Source organism: Manis pentadactyla, chromosome 13 (genome assembly GCF_030020395.1).
Source record: "Manis pentadactyla isolate mManPen7 chromosome 13, mManPen7.hap1, whole genome shotgun sequence".
NCBI classification, from domain to species: domain Eukaryota; kingdom Metazoa; phylum Chordata; class Mammalia; order Pholidota; family Manidae; genus Manis; species Manis pentadactyla.
This window is the reverse complement of record NC_080031.1, coordinates 26,774,494-26,790,593: the sequence shown is the minus strand read 5'-3', so window position 1 is coordinate 26,790,593 and position 16,100 is coordinate 26,774,494. Positions and strand designations below refer to the sequence as shown.

The 16,100-nt window shown below is 32.9% G+C and overlaps 1 protein-coding gene across 1 annotated transcript in view; it reads right to left on the bottom strand.

The window, feature by feature from the left end:
• Positions 1-16,100, bottom strand: part of CNTN5 (contactin 5) — a 1,238,002-nt gene that overhangs the window by 677,495 nt on the left and 544,407 nt on the right. Inside the window, exon 3 of the mRNA XM_036902818.2 lies at positions 7,560-7,685. Within this exon, the coding sequence (XP_036758713.2) occupies positions 7,560-7,614 (55 nt within the window). The 5' untranslated portion in view covers positions 7,615-7,685. The remainder of the gene's footprint in view (positions 1-7,559; positions 7,686-16,100) is intronic.

Here is a 16,100-nt window from a genome sequence, read left to right as displayed (position 1 = left end):
ATAAAATGGTTTCAGGTACTTCTTCATCACTTTCTTTTCCCTCCACTAAATTCATTCTTATTTATCTATGTTTTCATGATATGATGGAGCCTAGAACTGAACATAATGTCATATTCATTGCTTGCATGATAGATGCCAAGTAAATCTTCCTCTCCCTTATTCTAAGACATTGTAAATACAACTGAAGATCATGTTGTCTCTTTTTTGGTAAACATATATGACTGCTGACTCATAATGATATCAGCAATTAGCCATTAAATACTTACAGGTCTAAATTGTTTTTGCCATCTTTTCTCTCCCAGATATTTGTAATAGCAATCTGCTTTTTCTCCCTGCTTACATTCTTGCCCAGGCTCTACAATTTATTTTCCATAAAGCACCTAGCATGATCTTTTAACATGTTCTCAAGTTATCTCTCTCCTCTGCTTAAAATGTTATTTGTCATTGCCTATTTATTTATTTCACTGTCCCCACCCGCCCCCAATTACTCTTCTTAGCATACCTTCTTCTTCATCCATATAGGTTCTTCTCTCTGCTTCTATATGGGTTCTTCCACAAACACAGCAAGTCTGTTTCTTCTTGATGGCTTTGACACTTGCCCTTCTCTGCTGCCCACCCACTTTCTCCCAGATGCTCAGGTGCCTTGCTTTTCCACAGGTCTTTCCTTAGAGACCTGTTCAGAGCGAACTTTCTTTGTCATCCTCCGGAAAGTAGCACCTTTGCTACCCCATCACTATACCCACCACTTACCATTCCTTTCTTTACTTAATCTCTTTATGGAAATTCTCCCTAGCAGACTCTGTATTATTCAGTTTCTTGATAAGTTGTCTATATTCTCTCCTTAATGTGAATTTATCAAGGACATAGATTTTTTTTGTGTTTTGTTTACTTTTGTATCCATAGTGACCGGAACAATATATAGTAGGCACTGAATTATTATTTGGTAATTCAGTGGGCTAAAAGATAATTTATTAGGACACCTGGAATAGGAATAAGAATATTTTTTAAATGCATTTTATCTCTATAATCTCTATCCTTATACACAACATCTTTGAAAACATATATACGCTATGCCCACTTGGAACTTTTAATCCAAAACTATGATATTTTTTAGAAACTGCCTGAACCCTAAGTGAAACAAATGTTGCATGTTGAGATCTGCTTAATCACACTTCGAAAAACAGTCAAGTTCCTTCAGGGTCATGCTAGAACAAATATGTATCCAGGGGCCAGGATTAAATAGTTCTTGTTCAGTTTTGGCATTAAATAAAAATAGCTCTAAGCCAACAAAGGCATTATCAGCTAATGCACCTCTCCAAGTTACCCCAGAGGAGCAAGCAGAGAGGCAGTAAGCATGCCCTCCTAGCCACATGTAGGACGGCTTAAAGCAAAATCTGCCAAACCTTTCTGTTAAATGGAATTGCGTGCCATGAGGCCTGATCAAAGGCACTGATGATACAAAGATTTTACTTTTTATTATATTTTTCTTTGCTTTCTTTTCTTCCCTAGTTTCTTATTATCTATTTTCACAGTTCCCTGAACTAACTGCTATTTCTTTAACCCAGAACTTCAGGATTTCCAAAGAAACTTCAGCTTTATTTTTGTTACTGAAACATCAGAACGATCTCTTTAGAGAATCCAAAATTACTCATCCTTTTTGGATGTTTTCAGACCAGAAACTTCTATAACTAGAAATATAGCTTACGCTTTCCTTAACAGAAGAAAACAATCAAACGATTAATAAATTATCCCCTTTCATTCATTTAAAAACAGGTACCGATACTTGCAGAAAGTATTATATGAGGTCTTGTGTATGAAGCATCAAATAGAACAGACATTGTCTCTGTTTTCATAGAGCAGATGGTCTTGTGTTTTTTACTCAAGCATATAAAAATCATAATTACAAAATATGTAAGTACTAAAAAGGAAAGATCATTTCTCAAAACCGTATTTATCCTCAGTCTGGACCATTTGGATGATTTTACCATGGTCCAAGTCCACAGAGAGGTTAAAGTCATGTTGCAAGCACCTCCATCATCATCAGTAGATCACAAGAGAAAGGTATCTGACAAATTTCTGTGTTAAAGCTATAGTGAGAATTAGAGTAGAAAGCATTCTTTTTTTTCAAATTTTAAATGTTAGAAAAGACATATATTGTGGTTGACACTTATATGAAACAAATGATCACCAAATATAGAAGTTGACAAAGTTTCAAAAAATCTGTAGTTCACTTAATTGAAAGTTAGCGATTTGATTTTTCTAAATAACTAAAATGAACAGAAGGCAATATATAGCACTAATCTTATTTTCATTCTCACAACTAGTTATACAAGGTTTGTTTTTTCGTTTAAACACGTGTTATGTTTTCAGTACTTGAGTCCTGACAAACCTATATAATTTATGTAAAGTCAAGGAGAACAGGAAATTTTCCCTAGATTTCTTCTGCATCTTGTGTCCAACTTGCATGGGTGCTCAGTGAATGTAACTCTCCCTCCATTTTATATGCAGAGTAGACTTGTATTTGATCCAATGAAATTTAGAAAAGTACTGTTTTCTTGCTGACAAATTATTCCAATTAGTACATAGGCGCAGCCCCTTAGAGGCTCATCCTCAGCAATAAAACAATCTTCACCATAGACACATTTCACAGTAGTTTTATTGTAGTAGGAAATTTATCTTTACTTAAAAAATGTAAACATTTGTTGGCCAGTTCTCATGGGCACTTGATGCAATATGGATTATCTGAGAATTATTTTATAATAACAAAGAGAACCAATACACATGATTAATTTCCTATCAGCAAAGATTAATCATTGTTTAACATAATAATGACAGAAAGACTAAGTCCAATTTAAAAAGCATCAGATACTTTGATGACAAATTCTAGAGGATAAAACATCTCAATGTATATTGCTTATAAAGTCAATATGCATGTAGGAAACAGTTTTAAATATTGTGTAAGAGAAATAACATTTAGCTGACTAAATAAATTAGTTAATTCTCTCTTAAATCTCAAAAACGCTGAGAGCATGTATTTACTCTCATTTCTCTGGGATGCTGAATCTGGCTCTCTTTAGTTGATGGTTTAATTTTATATCACTCCAGGAACTGCTGATAATTATAGATATATTTTAACATTTTCTTGGCTTTTAAGACAAAAATTAATAAAACTTACTGAATTCTGGTGAGACCCCCTCCCCTCACCCCAGCAAGGACAAATTAAGTTGTCTTCTGATTAATTACATGCCTGATACCACTAGTGCACAGCTTATAAGAGCCAGGTTGCTTTCCTGCACTGAGGTAAGATCTATTATCATCATGACTTCCTGGGGGATCAATATAATGTGCACACACATAATTTCAAAATGATCACGGAGGAGTCATAATCCATTTCTCTTTCTCAACTCCAATAGACCAGTCAGACTTAGCATTATCAGGTGCCTGTTTCCTGTAACACTTCTGTTTTCATTTTCCTTTTGAAGTTCTTAGGCAGCATTAGCTGGCAGTGACAAAGTTCTGTGCTATTTACCACAATGCCACCAAGAAGAAGGAGAGTATTTGTATAAGCTTATCAATGACAGACATTCTCTGTTCAATAGTATATCATCCTGCTGGCAGAAGGAACAGACTGTCACCTTGCCAGTAAAATGGATTTAACCCAATGAAAGAGAACAGGGTGAAAGAAGAGAGGAAAAAAACGCCTTTTTGCAGGGAAAGTTGTTTTTTAAAGCAGTACAGCTTACATTAGAAGCATAATTCAGGTCAAAATAACTAGATGTACTTATGTAGGAAGGAGGTGAATGTAGCTCTGAGCAACTGGATTTTCTCTTGTCTCACCTTTATGTTTGGTATGTTGAAAACTTGGAGGCAGCCTTCTCATCATTCTCCCACTAGATACCATCCATGTGACATTGGGCATGTGACAAAACCTCCCTGAGCTTCATCTTTATTGAAAATTTTGCCTGCCCAAGTACAAGGAATTGGACCACGCAATCTCCAATCTCTTGTTTTTAATCTTTGTTTTAATCTAAAATCTTTTATTTTTATCAATAAAAATCTCTTATTTTTAATCTAAGCTATTTAAATTCAGTTAGGCAAGTATTTTTTTTTCCAGTTTAGGAGAGATATAAATATATCTAGTTTTAGTAAATCAAATTAAATATTTTTCTTATTTCTATAAGTCTACATTTCTTTGATAGAAATATACAAGCAGATTTGGGATGTTGAAAACTATATGCAGATACTGAGGAGTATAAAAAGAATGCTTTCCAAAAATCAAGAAATGATCATATCTCAATGAGTCTAATGATAGCTGCTTTGTAGTCTATTCAAAAAATACATGCTAATAATTAAGATTTGTACATTACATATGTCACATGCACTGTCTCCCTTAATCTCAGTGTTTAACCAGGCTTTTCACACAGTTCACAGAAATAAATCTGTTTTTAATAAACATTTCTGTAATACATTTCTCCAATTGTTAAAAATTTTAAAAGAAACTGGAATAATTACTAGCTACAACCTAGAGGAGTATGATGACTAAGGAACCCATTGGATAAGATATTGTGCAAACAGAGCAGGACAATTTAAATCATTTAGTTTTTGTTTTTGTTTGTCTAAACATGGAGATTAAATGAAAAACAGTTTACACAAATCCAAGAAATGTCAGTAAAGTTGCTTATAAATTCAAATACAATGCTGAACTATCCTGTCTCATCCCAATTCCTACTTCTATTTGAAGGATGATATATCTTAGAAGGATCATTTTTAAGGAAAATAACAACATGGATTTCAGCAGAGTAGAATTTGAAAATTTGATGCTTTTTATTACATATATATACATAACTAGGCTTATAGTAATTATGATTCCTCCCTCAAATGATTTCACACATTCTATCATAAAAAGCTTAGGTATTATTGCAGTAAATTCATTTCATATTGACAAAACTAATTTTACTGATTTTTAAAGTTTTTTTCTTAAACTCAGTTAATGAGGTTAAAATCTCAGTATTCTCATTTTCACTCTGAAATAAAGTTATAGAGAAATATTCTATCCTCTTTATTGTTAACTAAAACAAAATTGTTATAATTTGTATGTAAAACATTCATAGAGATAAGTAAATACGTGGTAGAGATAAAAAATGGAATGGATATTTCTTACTGCTATATGCACACTTTATTTAAACCACTTCTAGAGGTACGGCTGATAGAAAAGAAGCTGTGTATATTTACTTTACAGGCTTACCTTATTTTATTACACTTTACTTTATTGTGCTTTGCAGATGATATGTTTTATACAAATCGAAGGTCTGAGGCAACCCTGCTTCAAGCAAGTTTAACAGCACTATTTTTCTAGCAGCATTTGCTCACTTCATGTGTCTGTGAACATTTTAATGATTCTCACAATTTTTGAAAATTTTTCATTATTATATTTGTTATGGTGGTCTATGATCAATGATCTTTGATGTTACTATTGTAATTGTTTTGAGGTGCCATGAACCACCCTCATATAAGACAAACAAACTTAATAAATGTACTGCATGTTCTGACTGTTCCATCAACTGGCTATTTTCCTCTCTTCTAAAGATGATTAAAAATCAAATCCCAGGTAAAAATTAGAAACATCCTCTGTTTTCTACTTCTTTTCAGCTTTGTAGATAATATTGCACAATACTCCAAACTCTGCCTCATTTTTTCCTGTCTTCCAATGTTTCATTTTATTCTATGAAAAGAAAAGTACCTTGGTTTTCTTATGAGCTGGAAATCCAGTGACCATGGGCCCCACCTCAGGCTGGATATATTCATCTGTCCACAATCACTTTGTAATACCTCCTTAAACTTACTGTTTATTTCAGATGATAAGGTTGGGCCAGTATAAGAAAATAAAACTTTGGAGTAATATTACAAACTACCACTCTTTTTTCATCTACCATTGTCAAGCTAGTAAATGAAAATACTGGGAACCAGTTAAGTTTAAATTTTAGATAAAATGAAATTCAATATTTCATGGAGAAATTAGAGCTAAACCATGTATTTGTTGTTTATTTGAATTCAAATTTAACTGGGCATCTTTTGCTTAATCTTGAAAGCCTACCTCCACTCCCTTCAGTTAGTATGAGTTCAAGAGGAGAATGACATTGAGAAAATAAAAGAGAAACAGACTAGATTAGCAGGAAAGATGGTGATACTGCACAGAAAGAAACCAATATAGGATATTTGAGGAGTCTTTCTTTTTTAAGTACCCATAATATTGACGGATCATAGCTTTCATTTAACTTTTAAAGTCTCTGAAGCTATTCCCTTACTTTTCCATGATTTACAGGAGAGTTCATCCTACCTTTACTATTTCTTCTTTAATCATTTTTTTTTGGAAGCAGTGGTTCTCAAAACATAATAATAAATAAATAATCATTTGTTTTGTTGTTTTTGCAGTTAAATACTATAATTTCAACAAGAAAGAAGATTCTATATATCTTTAAAAAGCAGTTAGATATCTGTAAATATAGCTATTACATCTAAACATATAACATGCATTTATATAACTGAAATACTAAATTAATCTCTGCTGTATGCATTTGCAAAAACTTTCAACAAATGATTATTACCTTAATGAGTCTAATCATAGCTGCTTTGTAGTCTATTCTAATAATAAATGTTAATAATTAACATTTGTATATACATATGTCACATGCACTATCTCCCTTAATCTCAGTGTCTCACTAGGCTATTCATACAGTTCACAGAAAAAAACCTATTTTCGAAGACATTCTTTTGATTCAAACAAAAGTTTCTGAGTACAGTCTAAACTGAGGATTATCTTTTTGGTTTTAAAAAGGACTCACCCACCATACGCAGTCAAAGTTACATAGTAGCAATTAATAGAACAATATAGCCACTGCCTTAAGTCTAATCAACCTGTATGTGTCACAAGACAGGCATTTAAATCATCATCACAGTTTAATTTCTAGACATTCTTAAATTAAAACCAGAAATTTCTGATCTATTAATTTTTTAGCATTATGATATTATTACTCCACAGAACATAAACTACTTTTGCAGAATAAACTATCTTTAAATCCAAGACATTGAATAAGATTGAGACAGCCAAGAAAATACATTGTATTAGAGATGCCTTTAAATGGTTGTGTGTGTGTGTGTGTGTGTGTGTGTGTGTGTGTGTATAATAAAGCCAACATTATTCTGTTTTTATATGGGGAAATTTAGCATTGCAATGAGACATTTTTTTATAACTGTTTGCTATAAATAATAAGTATATATATATATATTATCAAACTTCTTAAATTTAAAAATGGTTTAGGTTATAAATGGAAGTCATTGAGGTGGGGTGTAAACTCATTTAATTAACATTTACATAGTATTTTTCTAAGTACCTTATGATGAATTGCATATGAATATCTGCAATGATAGCAGTAGTTTAAGGACTGTATTTTCTTTTGTTGAAAAGTATGACTATTGATACAAATTTAAATGTACACCTGCTGATATTTTGTAGTGAAGACCTACATTTTTGTTATTTGATACTAAAGCAGAGTTTTTACCTGAAAGACACCCAGCGACTGACAGAAGCAGAATTAGTTTCCAAGAGGAAGCCATCCTTGGTCCCTAGGATCTCCGGTGTCCCAGGTATGCTTAGTAGCTCTGACGTATCTTCATTAAAAAATGCCCTGTTGAGATAAAGAACAGTTTTCAAAAAGACAAAAAAACAAACAAAGAAGCAAGCAAACACAAACCTACTGAAAAATCTTATAATACAATGATAAAGAAATTTGAATCCAAAGGTCAGATTTTATACTTGGGTATTAACAACAATAAAATTTCCATTAGAATTAATTTAACTTACAATACAAAAACTTCAAAGAAGTGATAAACTTTTCCTATCACATTTATGTACATTGAATATTCCTTTACAGATAATGAAAATATCAGGTTCTAATGGGGATGATTTTTTCTCACAAGGACTATATAATAGCTATATTTATTATATTAGACAAACTATTGGACTAGAAAAATAGGATAAAGGAACCAGTTACATTAATATATACTCCCCTGATCTAGAATATAACTAATAATTAGTTAGCCAAGTGATTTTACACATCATGCCTATAGCTCATCTAAACCTCCACAGGGAATTTTTCTCACTTAATTATTAATGTCAACTGCCTTTGTTTATAATTCCTGTGCTTATCTGTATTGTTACAGTTTCTTCCTTTGGTGAGTTATTTCTCTCAGCATCTTTTGCTAGCCAGAACCCTAGAGAAATAAGGATTTTCACATCTAATGGACATTTTTTGTCTAATGTTATTTTTATAACAATAACCAGTATAGCACATTAATATACTTTGGTTCCTTTATTTGTTCTGAAAGAAAAAATAAACATAAAAAATACTAAATTATAGCACAAAACCCTGTAAGAACTTGACAAATGTGCATTAGAAGTTCTCATATCAGGTAAGTAACTTCTGCATTTCAGGGTGTCAGTTAGCAGAATACTTCTTGGCCAAAAGCAATTAAACTGAGAAATAATTGTTCAGTGTGTTAACAATTTTTAATAACAATTGCTTCTTGGCAACTGGTTCCTCCAAAAAGACTTAGAGATTTAGGTTATCTCTATCTTTTAGGGAACATCTAAAAAATATAGACAAACATTTTTTCCACTAGCTAAGTCATAATTCAATATAGTTATACTCAAGTAGGGAAATTTATTGTTAGTGAGTCTTCTACCTGAATAATGTTAGTTCCCTTTATTTATATTTTTAAATCTAAGCCTTGGTAATCTAGTAACATGGTTAGGAATCATTAATGGAGAAGAAAGCTAACAGGAGTTAATAATGGTTGATTCATATCCACCTCTTCATAAAATTATACTTTTCATCATCTATATTTTAATTCCAAATAAATATCAGAAACAAATACAATTTAAAGCACAAAAGACATGACCATTATCACTAATTTTTACAGTTTAAAACATTTCTGTTATTTATACCCTGCTTTTTATCAGAAAGGAAAAGAAGAAAATCATCACTTCACACATAAGGACACTTAAAGTTGGTAGAACTACAGTTATGATGCATGAGAACAGCATGTTTGAATGAAGGAATTTTAATCTATGATGAAATTGGCCTTTCTCGGATTGTGAGTTCTGGGTTGTTAATACAGTTTTGCTTAACTTGTTTTGATGAGCTTCTGCTAGGTCCATGTCCCCCAAACTGCTACTCTCCTTTATTAACAGAGTTGTGCTCAAAGAGGGAAATTTCCAGTTAGTGAGTCTTCTACTTGAATAATGTTAGTTCCACTTTATTTGTATTTTTAAATCTAAGCCTTGGTAATCTATTTTAATTATATGGTTAGGAATCCTCTGTTGTCTTAACATTGCTCATCAACAAATGTAAATATTTTCAGAGCACTTATAAGCTGTACACTGAGAATGTCAAAGAGAACACACACACATGTGCATGCACACACACATTCACACACATATACACAGAAGTTAACCACAGGCTCTGAGCCAAACAAGTAGGATCATTGTACTGCAGATATAGTACTATATCTATATAGTGTACTATATGTATGCAGTGTATCTATAGATATAAAGTACTATATCTATATAATATATGATAGATTTAAGTGTATTACAGATAAAGCACTACCAGAAGGGGGTTCTTTTCATAAGGATGACAGGAATTGGGAATAGTCTAGAAAGACCTTCAACAAAATTTGAGAAGTCTCTGGTCTTAGACAAGTATTTCACTTTTGAATAGGATAGTGCAGGGAGACTAACAATGAATACATGGACAAATAAGTCAATATCAGAGAGTAATCCATACTATGAAGAAATTAACACAGAGTGAAGGGACAGCAGGTTGCTAGAGGATAGATGGGCTACTTTAGGAGGGGTTCATGGAAGGCATTTCTGGTGAGATGACATTTAGGCTCAGTATTCATGTTTTCAATATGACATTACAGAATTCCAGGTACATTTTTTTTCAGTTCTCAAATAATAATAGGAGCCTCAATATTTTATTACCAAAATTATCCATATTATGCTAAAGTCTCTTGAAATAAAATTATGCCTGTGCATTCATGCATGCATGTGTGTGTGTGTGTGTGTGTGTGTGTGTTCATTTGCAAATATCAATGCTTAGTCCCTGGGGCTTAAACACAAAAAATAATAATTCTTCAAAAGCCATTATTTTTAAGATATCTAAATCACATTATTCTCTTTTGCTTTCCTTTTTCCTTTTCATTCTCTCTCAATCTCTCTTTCAAGTAAAAGTAAGTGGAATGTTCTATAGCTTCTAAAATATGTAAACTTTTTATATGCCTTTCTTAAAAGCACAATTATTCCATGGCTTTAATAAACATCCCTATGTCAAAATAATAAAACTGTATCATTAATAAGACATATATGAATTTCCTATTACATGCCAGATTAAATTATAATCAGTTAATAAATATTGCTAAAGCATATCAGGATGTATTTTTAGAAATAGCTTAATGAAAACTGATAGTTATGCATTAAAATGTTGTTCATCAGGAGACTGAAAAGTCATAAGTACCAATTTGGAAAGTACTACTCAGGTACATAAAACAAACAATCAAAAAGCTCACATTAAAAAAAATCTAATTTCAGTGTTTAGAATATATATCCACTATCACCTATGATATTCAAGGGAAAATTTATGACATCATGTTACTTTACAGTTACTTTTTTCTTGTATTGCAAATATTTTCAAATAAGTAGATCGCTGTATTAGTATTAAGCCACAAATCATAAATAATAAATGCATTGTGCAGTTGATCGCATAGACATGTATGTAAAATCCTCACACCTTAATTGGAGTCTGAAATAAGATTTCTAGGCAAACTACACAAAATGAAGCAAGTGATAGTATATTTCCATTTGAATACAATTTAGTTTTTCTCTTAAAGATGCATATAGGAAACTGACTTAATGATGTGTTTATGTTAGTATGTAGAGAGAGAGACTGAAAGATTTCTATGATTGACAGATATTTTTGTCCAGTTCTATAGCAACAATTTCCTACAGTTTGGCCCCTTCTAATTCTGACACAGCAGTCAGAATTATATTTTAAATTATAAATTAGGGAGACAGGTTCCAGGGCAGTGTGGGAAGATCCTGAGCTCGCTTTCTCCCAGGAATCTCTAATCTCCAACTACATGTGGAATAATTCCCTCCAAAGGGGACAAAAAAACCAGATGAACATAGCTCCATAACAAGAGAAATACCAAAAATGGGTAAGAAAGGCAGAGATATGTTCTCATTAAAAAAAAAGAATAAAAATAAAAAATAACATAAATAACAAAAAAAAATATCTGGTATGGTGCTCCATGGTTGGCAGGGATCTCAAAGTAATGGAACTTTTCTCAGATTATCAAGAGATTTAAGCTCCACATCAAGCATCCCAACAGTTAGATTCTACACAGGAGAGATGAGCCCCTGGAACACCTGGCTTTGAAAAACAACGGGAATACGTCTAGGAAATGTATTCAACTGTAGGGAAAAGGAAACCACTCTTAAAGGAATCATGCACAGATTCACTCAACCCAGAACCCAGTGCAAAAATCCTAAATCAAATAGTGCATGCAACATAGGTGAAGGAGACCCACTTACTAATCTTGGAACACTAGCTCAAGAGGCAAAAGGCCCCTGGACCTGGGACTGAGCCACTAGTGACAAACATTTTGCTATCTTCTTCCAATGTTGATCCTTGTGTTGATAAGCATCACCGTCTAGAATGCTAATGTCAGAGGACATACCCTGCTGAGAGTCCTGAATAATGCAGTGTGCTGGGGGTCCTTGCAACTGACAGGACAGTAACACCTCCTACCAGCACACCTACATGAGTCAAGACTGGACATTGCATACAGGGAGCCATGGTGCATGCAGCAGTCATAGCCAGTCCTCAAGGCAGCCACCCCAAGGCCAGCATTGTCCACCAGCATGCCCACAGTAGTCATGGCCCCACAGTAGGAGGGTACACACCACCCATAAGGGGACACCTCTGGAACACCTGGTTCTGGTGGCCAGGGGGTATTGTCCTACAGGACATCCCCTTCAAACTGGAGAAAGAGCTGAACTACCTAATGGAGCTAAACCTGTCTTTGAAGAGATAAACAAAGTTGATAAACCTTTTAGTCAGACACATTCAGAAAAAAAGAGAGAGGACTCAAATAAATAAAATCATATTTGAAAGAGGAGAAATTATAACCAATACCACAGAAATACTACTACTAATACTACTACTAACAATTACTGTGATCAATTGTATGCCAACAAAGTATATAACTAGAAGACATGAATAAATTCATAGAAACATATAATCCTGCAAGATTGAATCAGGAAGAAATAGAAAATCTGCACAGGCTTATTGCTAGTATCAAAATTGAATCAGTAATAAAAAGAAAATAGCCTGACAAACAAAACTCCAGGAGCAGATGCCTACACAGGTGAATTTTACCAAACATTTAAACCTATACTTCTCAAAAACTGAAGAGGAAGGAATGCTTCAAAGCTCACCATAGAAGGCCGGAATGACCCTGTCTTCTCAACCAGACAAAGATGTTACCAAAAAAGAAAATTACAGGTCAAAATTACTGATGAACATAGCTGTATAAAGCCTCAACCAAATGTTACCAAACAGAATTCAACAATACATTAAAAGGACCATACACTATGATTAAGTGGGATTTAGTCCAAGGATTCAAGGATGCTTCAGTATCTATAAATCAATGTGATACAGTACATTAACAAAACAAAGGGTAAAAATCATAAGATACAAAAAAGAATTTGACAAAATTTAACATCCATTTATGATTAAAAAAAAAATCTTAACAAAGTGGTTATAGCAGGAACATACCTCAACACAATAAAGGCCATATATGACAAACCCACAGTAAAATTTTACTCAATAGTGAAAAGCTGAAAGATTTTCCTCTAAGATCAGAAACAAGGCAAGATTGCCAACTCTCACAACTTCTATTCAACATAGTATTAGAATCCTTATCCTAGCAATAAGGCAACAAAAAGAAACAAAAGACATATGACTTAGAAAAAAAAAGTAAAGTTTGCATATGAAGGGATGATATATAGAAAATCCTAAAACTTTCACCTTCAGAACTAATAAATAAATTTGCAGGATACAAAATGAATATACAGATTTCAGTTGTGTTTCTATACACTAATAATGAATCATCAGAAAGAAATTAAGAAAGCAATCTCACTAACAATTACATCAAAAAGAATAAAATATCTAGAAATACATTTAAATAAGGAGGTAAAAGACCTATACTCTGAAAACAATAAGACATTGATTTATAAAAAATGAAGATGATATAAATAAATGGAAAGATATTCTATGCTCATGGATTGGAAGAATTAATATTGTTAAGATGTCCATTCTACCCCCAAAGCAACCTAGAGATTCAATGCAATCTTTATCAAAATATCAATGGAATTTTTCACAGAACTAGAACAAATAATCCTAAAGTTTCTATGAAACCACAAAACACCCCAAATAACCAAAGCAATCTTAAGAACAAAGCTGAAGGTATCACAATATTAGATTTTAAACTAATTGACAAAGGTATAGTCATCAAAATTATATGGTACTGACACAAAAAGAGACACATAGATCAATGGAACAGTACAGAGAGCCCAGAAATAAACCCACACTTAAATGGCTAATTAGTCTGTGACAAGGGAGGCAACAATACACAATAGGAAAAGGATAGTCTCTTCACTAAATGATGCTGGGAAAACTGGAGAGCTATATGCAAGAGAATGAAACTGGGTCACTTTCTTATATCATAACCAAAAAAAAAAAATCAAAATGGATTTTTACCATTAAAATCCTTAAAAAAAAAACATAGGCAGTAAGCTTTTGGACCTACATCTCAGCAATTTTTTTGGTACCAGTCTTCACAGTCAAGGGCAACAAAACCAAAAATAAACAGATGGGATGACATCAAACTAAAGGGCTTTTGCCCAGCCAAGGATCCCATTAACAAAATGAAAAGGCAACCTATTGAACAGAAGAAAATATTTGTAAATGATGTGTCTGGTAAGAGGTTAACATTCAAACTATACAGAAACTCATAAAGTCAATATTTTAAAAATCCAATTAAAAAATGGGCTGAGGGTCTGAATAGAAATGTTTTCCAAAGTAGACATATTAATGACCAATAGACACATGAAACGATGCTCAACGTCACTAACCATCAGGGAAATGCAAGTCAAAATCACAATTATGTATCATTATTATCAAAAAGACAAGAAATCTCAGTTGTTGGCCAAGATGTGGAGAAAAGGGAACCCTTGTGCACTACTGGTGTGAATGTAAACTGGTGCAACTATTATGAAAAAACAATTTAGTTTCCTCAAAAATCAGAAATAGAACTACCATATGATACAGCAATTCCACTTCTAGGTATTTATCCAAAGAAAACAAAAACACTAATGCAAAAAGATATACGCATGCTTACGTTCACACATACCTTAAGTGTTGTTATTTAGCTAACGTGATTTCAATCTTTATGCTTTAGCCAATCTTTTCTGCATGGATAACAGTTTTATTTTCAAAGGTGTAATGCAGCAGTTACTCCATGTAAAATATATTCTGTGCAGAGATCTATGTAAGAGAATTGTGAAAAAAATTCAGACATTGACCCAGCATTGGATGTGTTTGACCATGGATCTTGAAGTGGAGAATTTGATATTTTTCCTAGGATTAATTCAATTATAAAATAACAAATATTTATGATCAAAGTTACATATGCCTTTCTCACAATGTGATATATCATAAAGCCACTCTTATTATTTAGGAATGAGAATATTTTTTCCCTAATTTTCAATATCCTGGTGGGAATTCTTTATCTCAACATCATGCTAGTCTTTACTACATAAGTCCTGCCTATAGTGCATCATACACAATTTCTAATATTTGAGGGTGGTATAAGAACATGTGAAGTGGTCTGATGACAACATCCTAGAAGCTTTTTTGTTATTTCTGTACATTTGTTTCACATACACCTACTATTACAGCAGTTCCTAAATCACTCATTAAGTTTGTCTAACACTGTTAGGTTTTTTAAAGTTATTTACTTATTTATTTTTCATAGAGCCAAATACTCTCACTTGTCACACTCATATGTCATCGGTCCGCATAATGTTTATTTGAATTACCTAGTCATATCAACATGTGCAACCTCCATAAACAGACAACACAAGCGCAACTGAATCCTGGTAAGTATGCAATGTGCATATAGCGGCAGTGAGTAAACTAGAGATGAGACTATCTATCAACATTCGACTTGTCCTGAATATTATTATTTATGGAGACCATAAAAGATGTCAGTTACTTGGCATATTAGAACAGTGGAGGATGAGTAAGAGAATTTCTATTCTGATTAGCATGTAACAGTGCCACAACATGAAGGACTTGGATAAATATTTTGGTGAAAGGTGTAAAATGATCAAATGTATCTTTTTCTGTGTACCTATTCTCCATCTCAAACATGACTCTGCTAAGACTTGAACTGGTGACACTTTTGCTTGAAATATACTCTTTAAAGGCTAAATAAGGCCAGGACGGGGCTCATGGCAAAGGAACATAAAAAAAGGTCTTTATGGGAAGTTGTATGGTAGATGTCCTTGAAGTTTCCTAGCCCAATGCATCAGAACAAAACAATAGGAAATAAAAGCAACAGAAGATTTAGCAGGGAAAAAAACAAAACAAAACAAAACAGGTATGCTGGTCTTGTTATGTTTGCCATCATATATCCGTTAGGATCAAGCAACAGTATCAATGGATTAACAGAATTCCCATTTTCAAGCACAACCATAATGGATTATGATAATGGAGATCAGAAGAAAATACATTACATCTTTGTGTCTTGGACAAAGCGCTATGCGTTGTAGGTGGAAGACTGAGCCGATAATGTTTACATAGTTTGAAGGTATTCTTTAACACGGTTTCCTACAGTGTATAGTTAAACATAGCTCTGGTCTATTTTTTCATCTTCTTAAATCTAAGAACATCTCACTTCAACAGAACATTCCT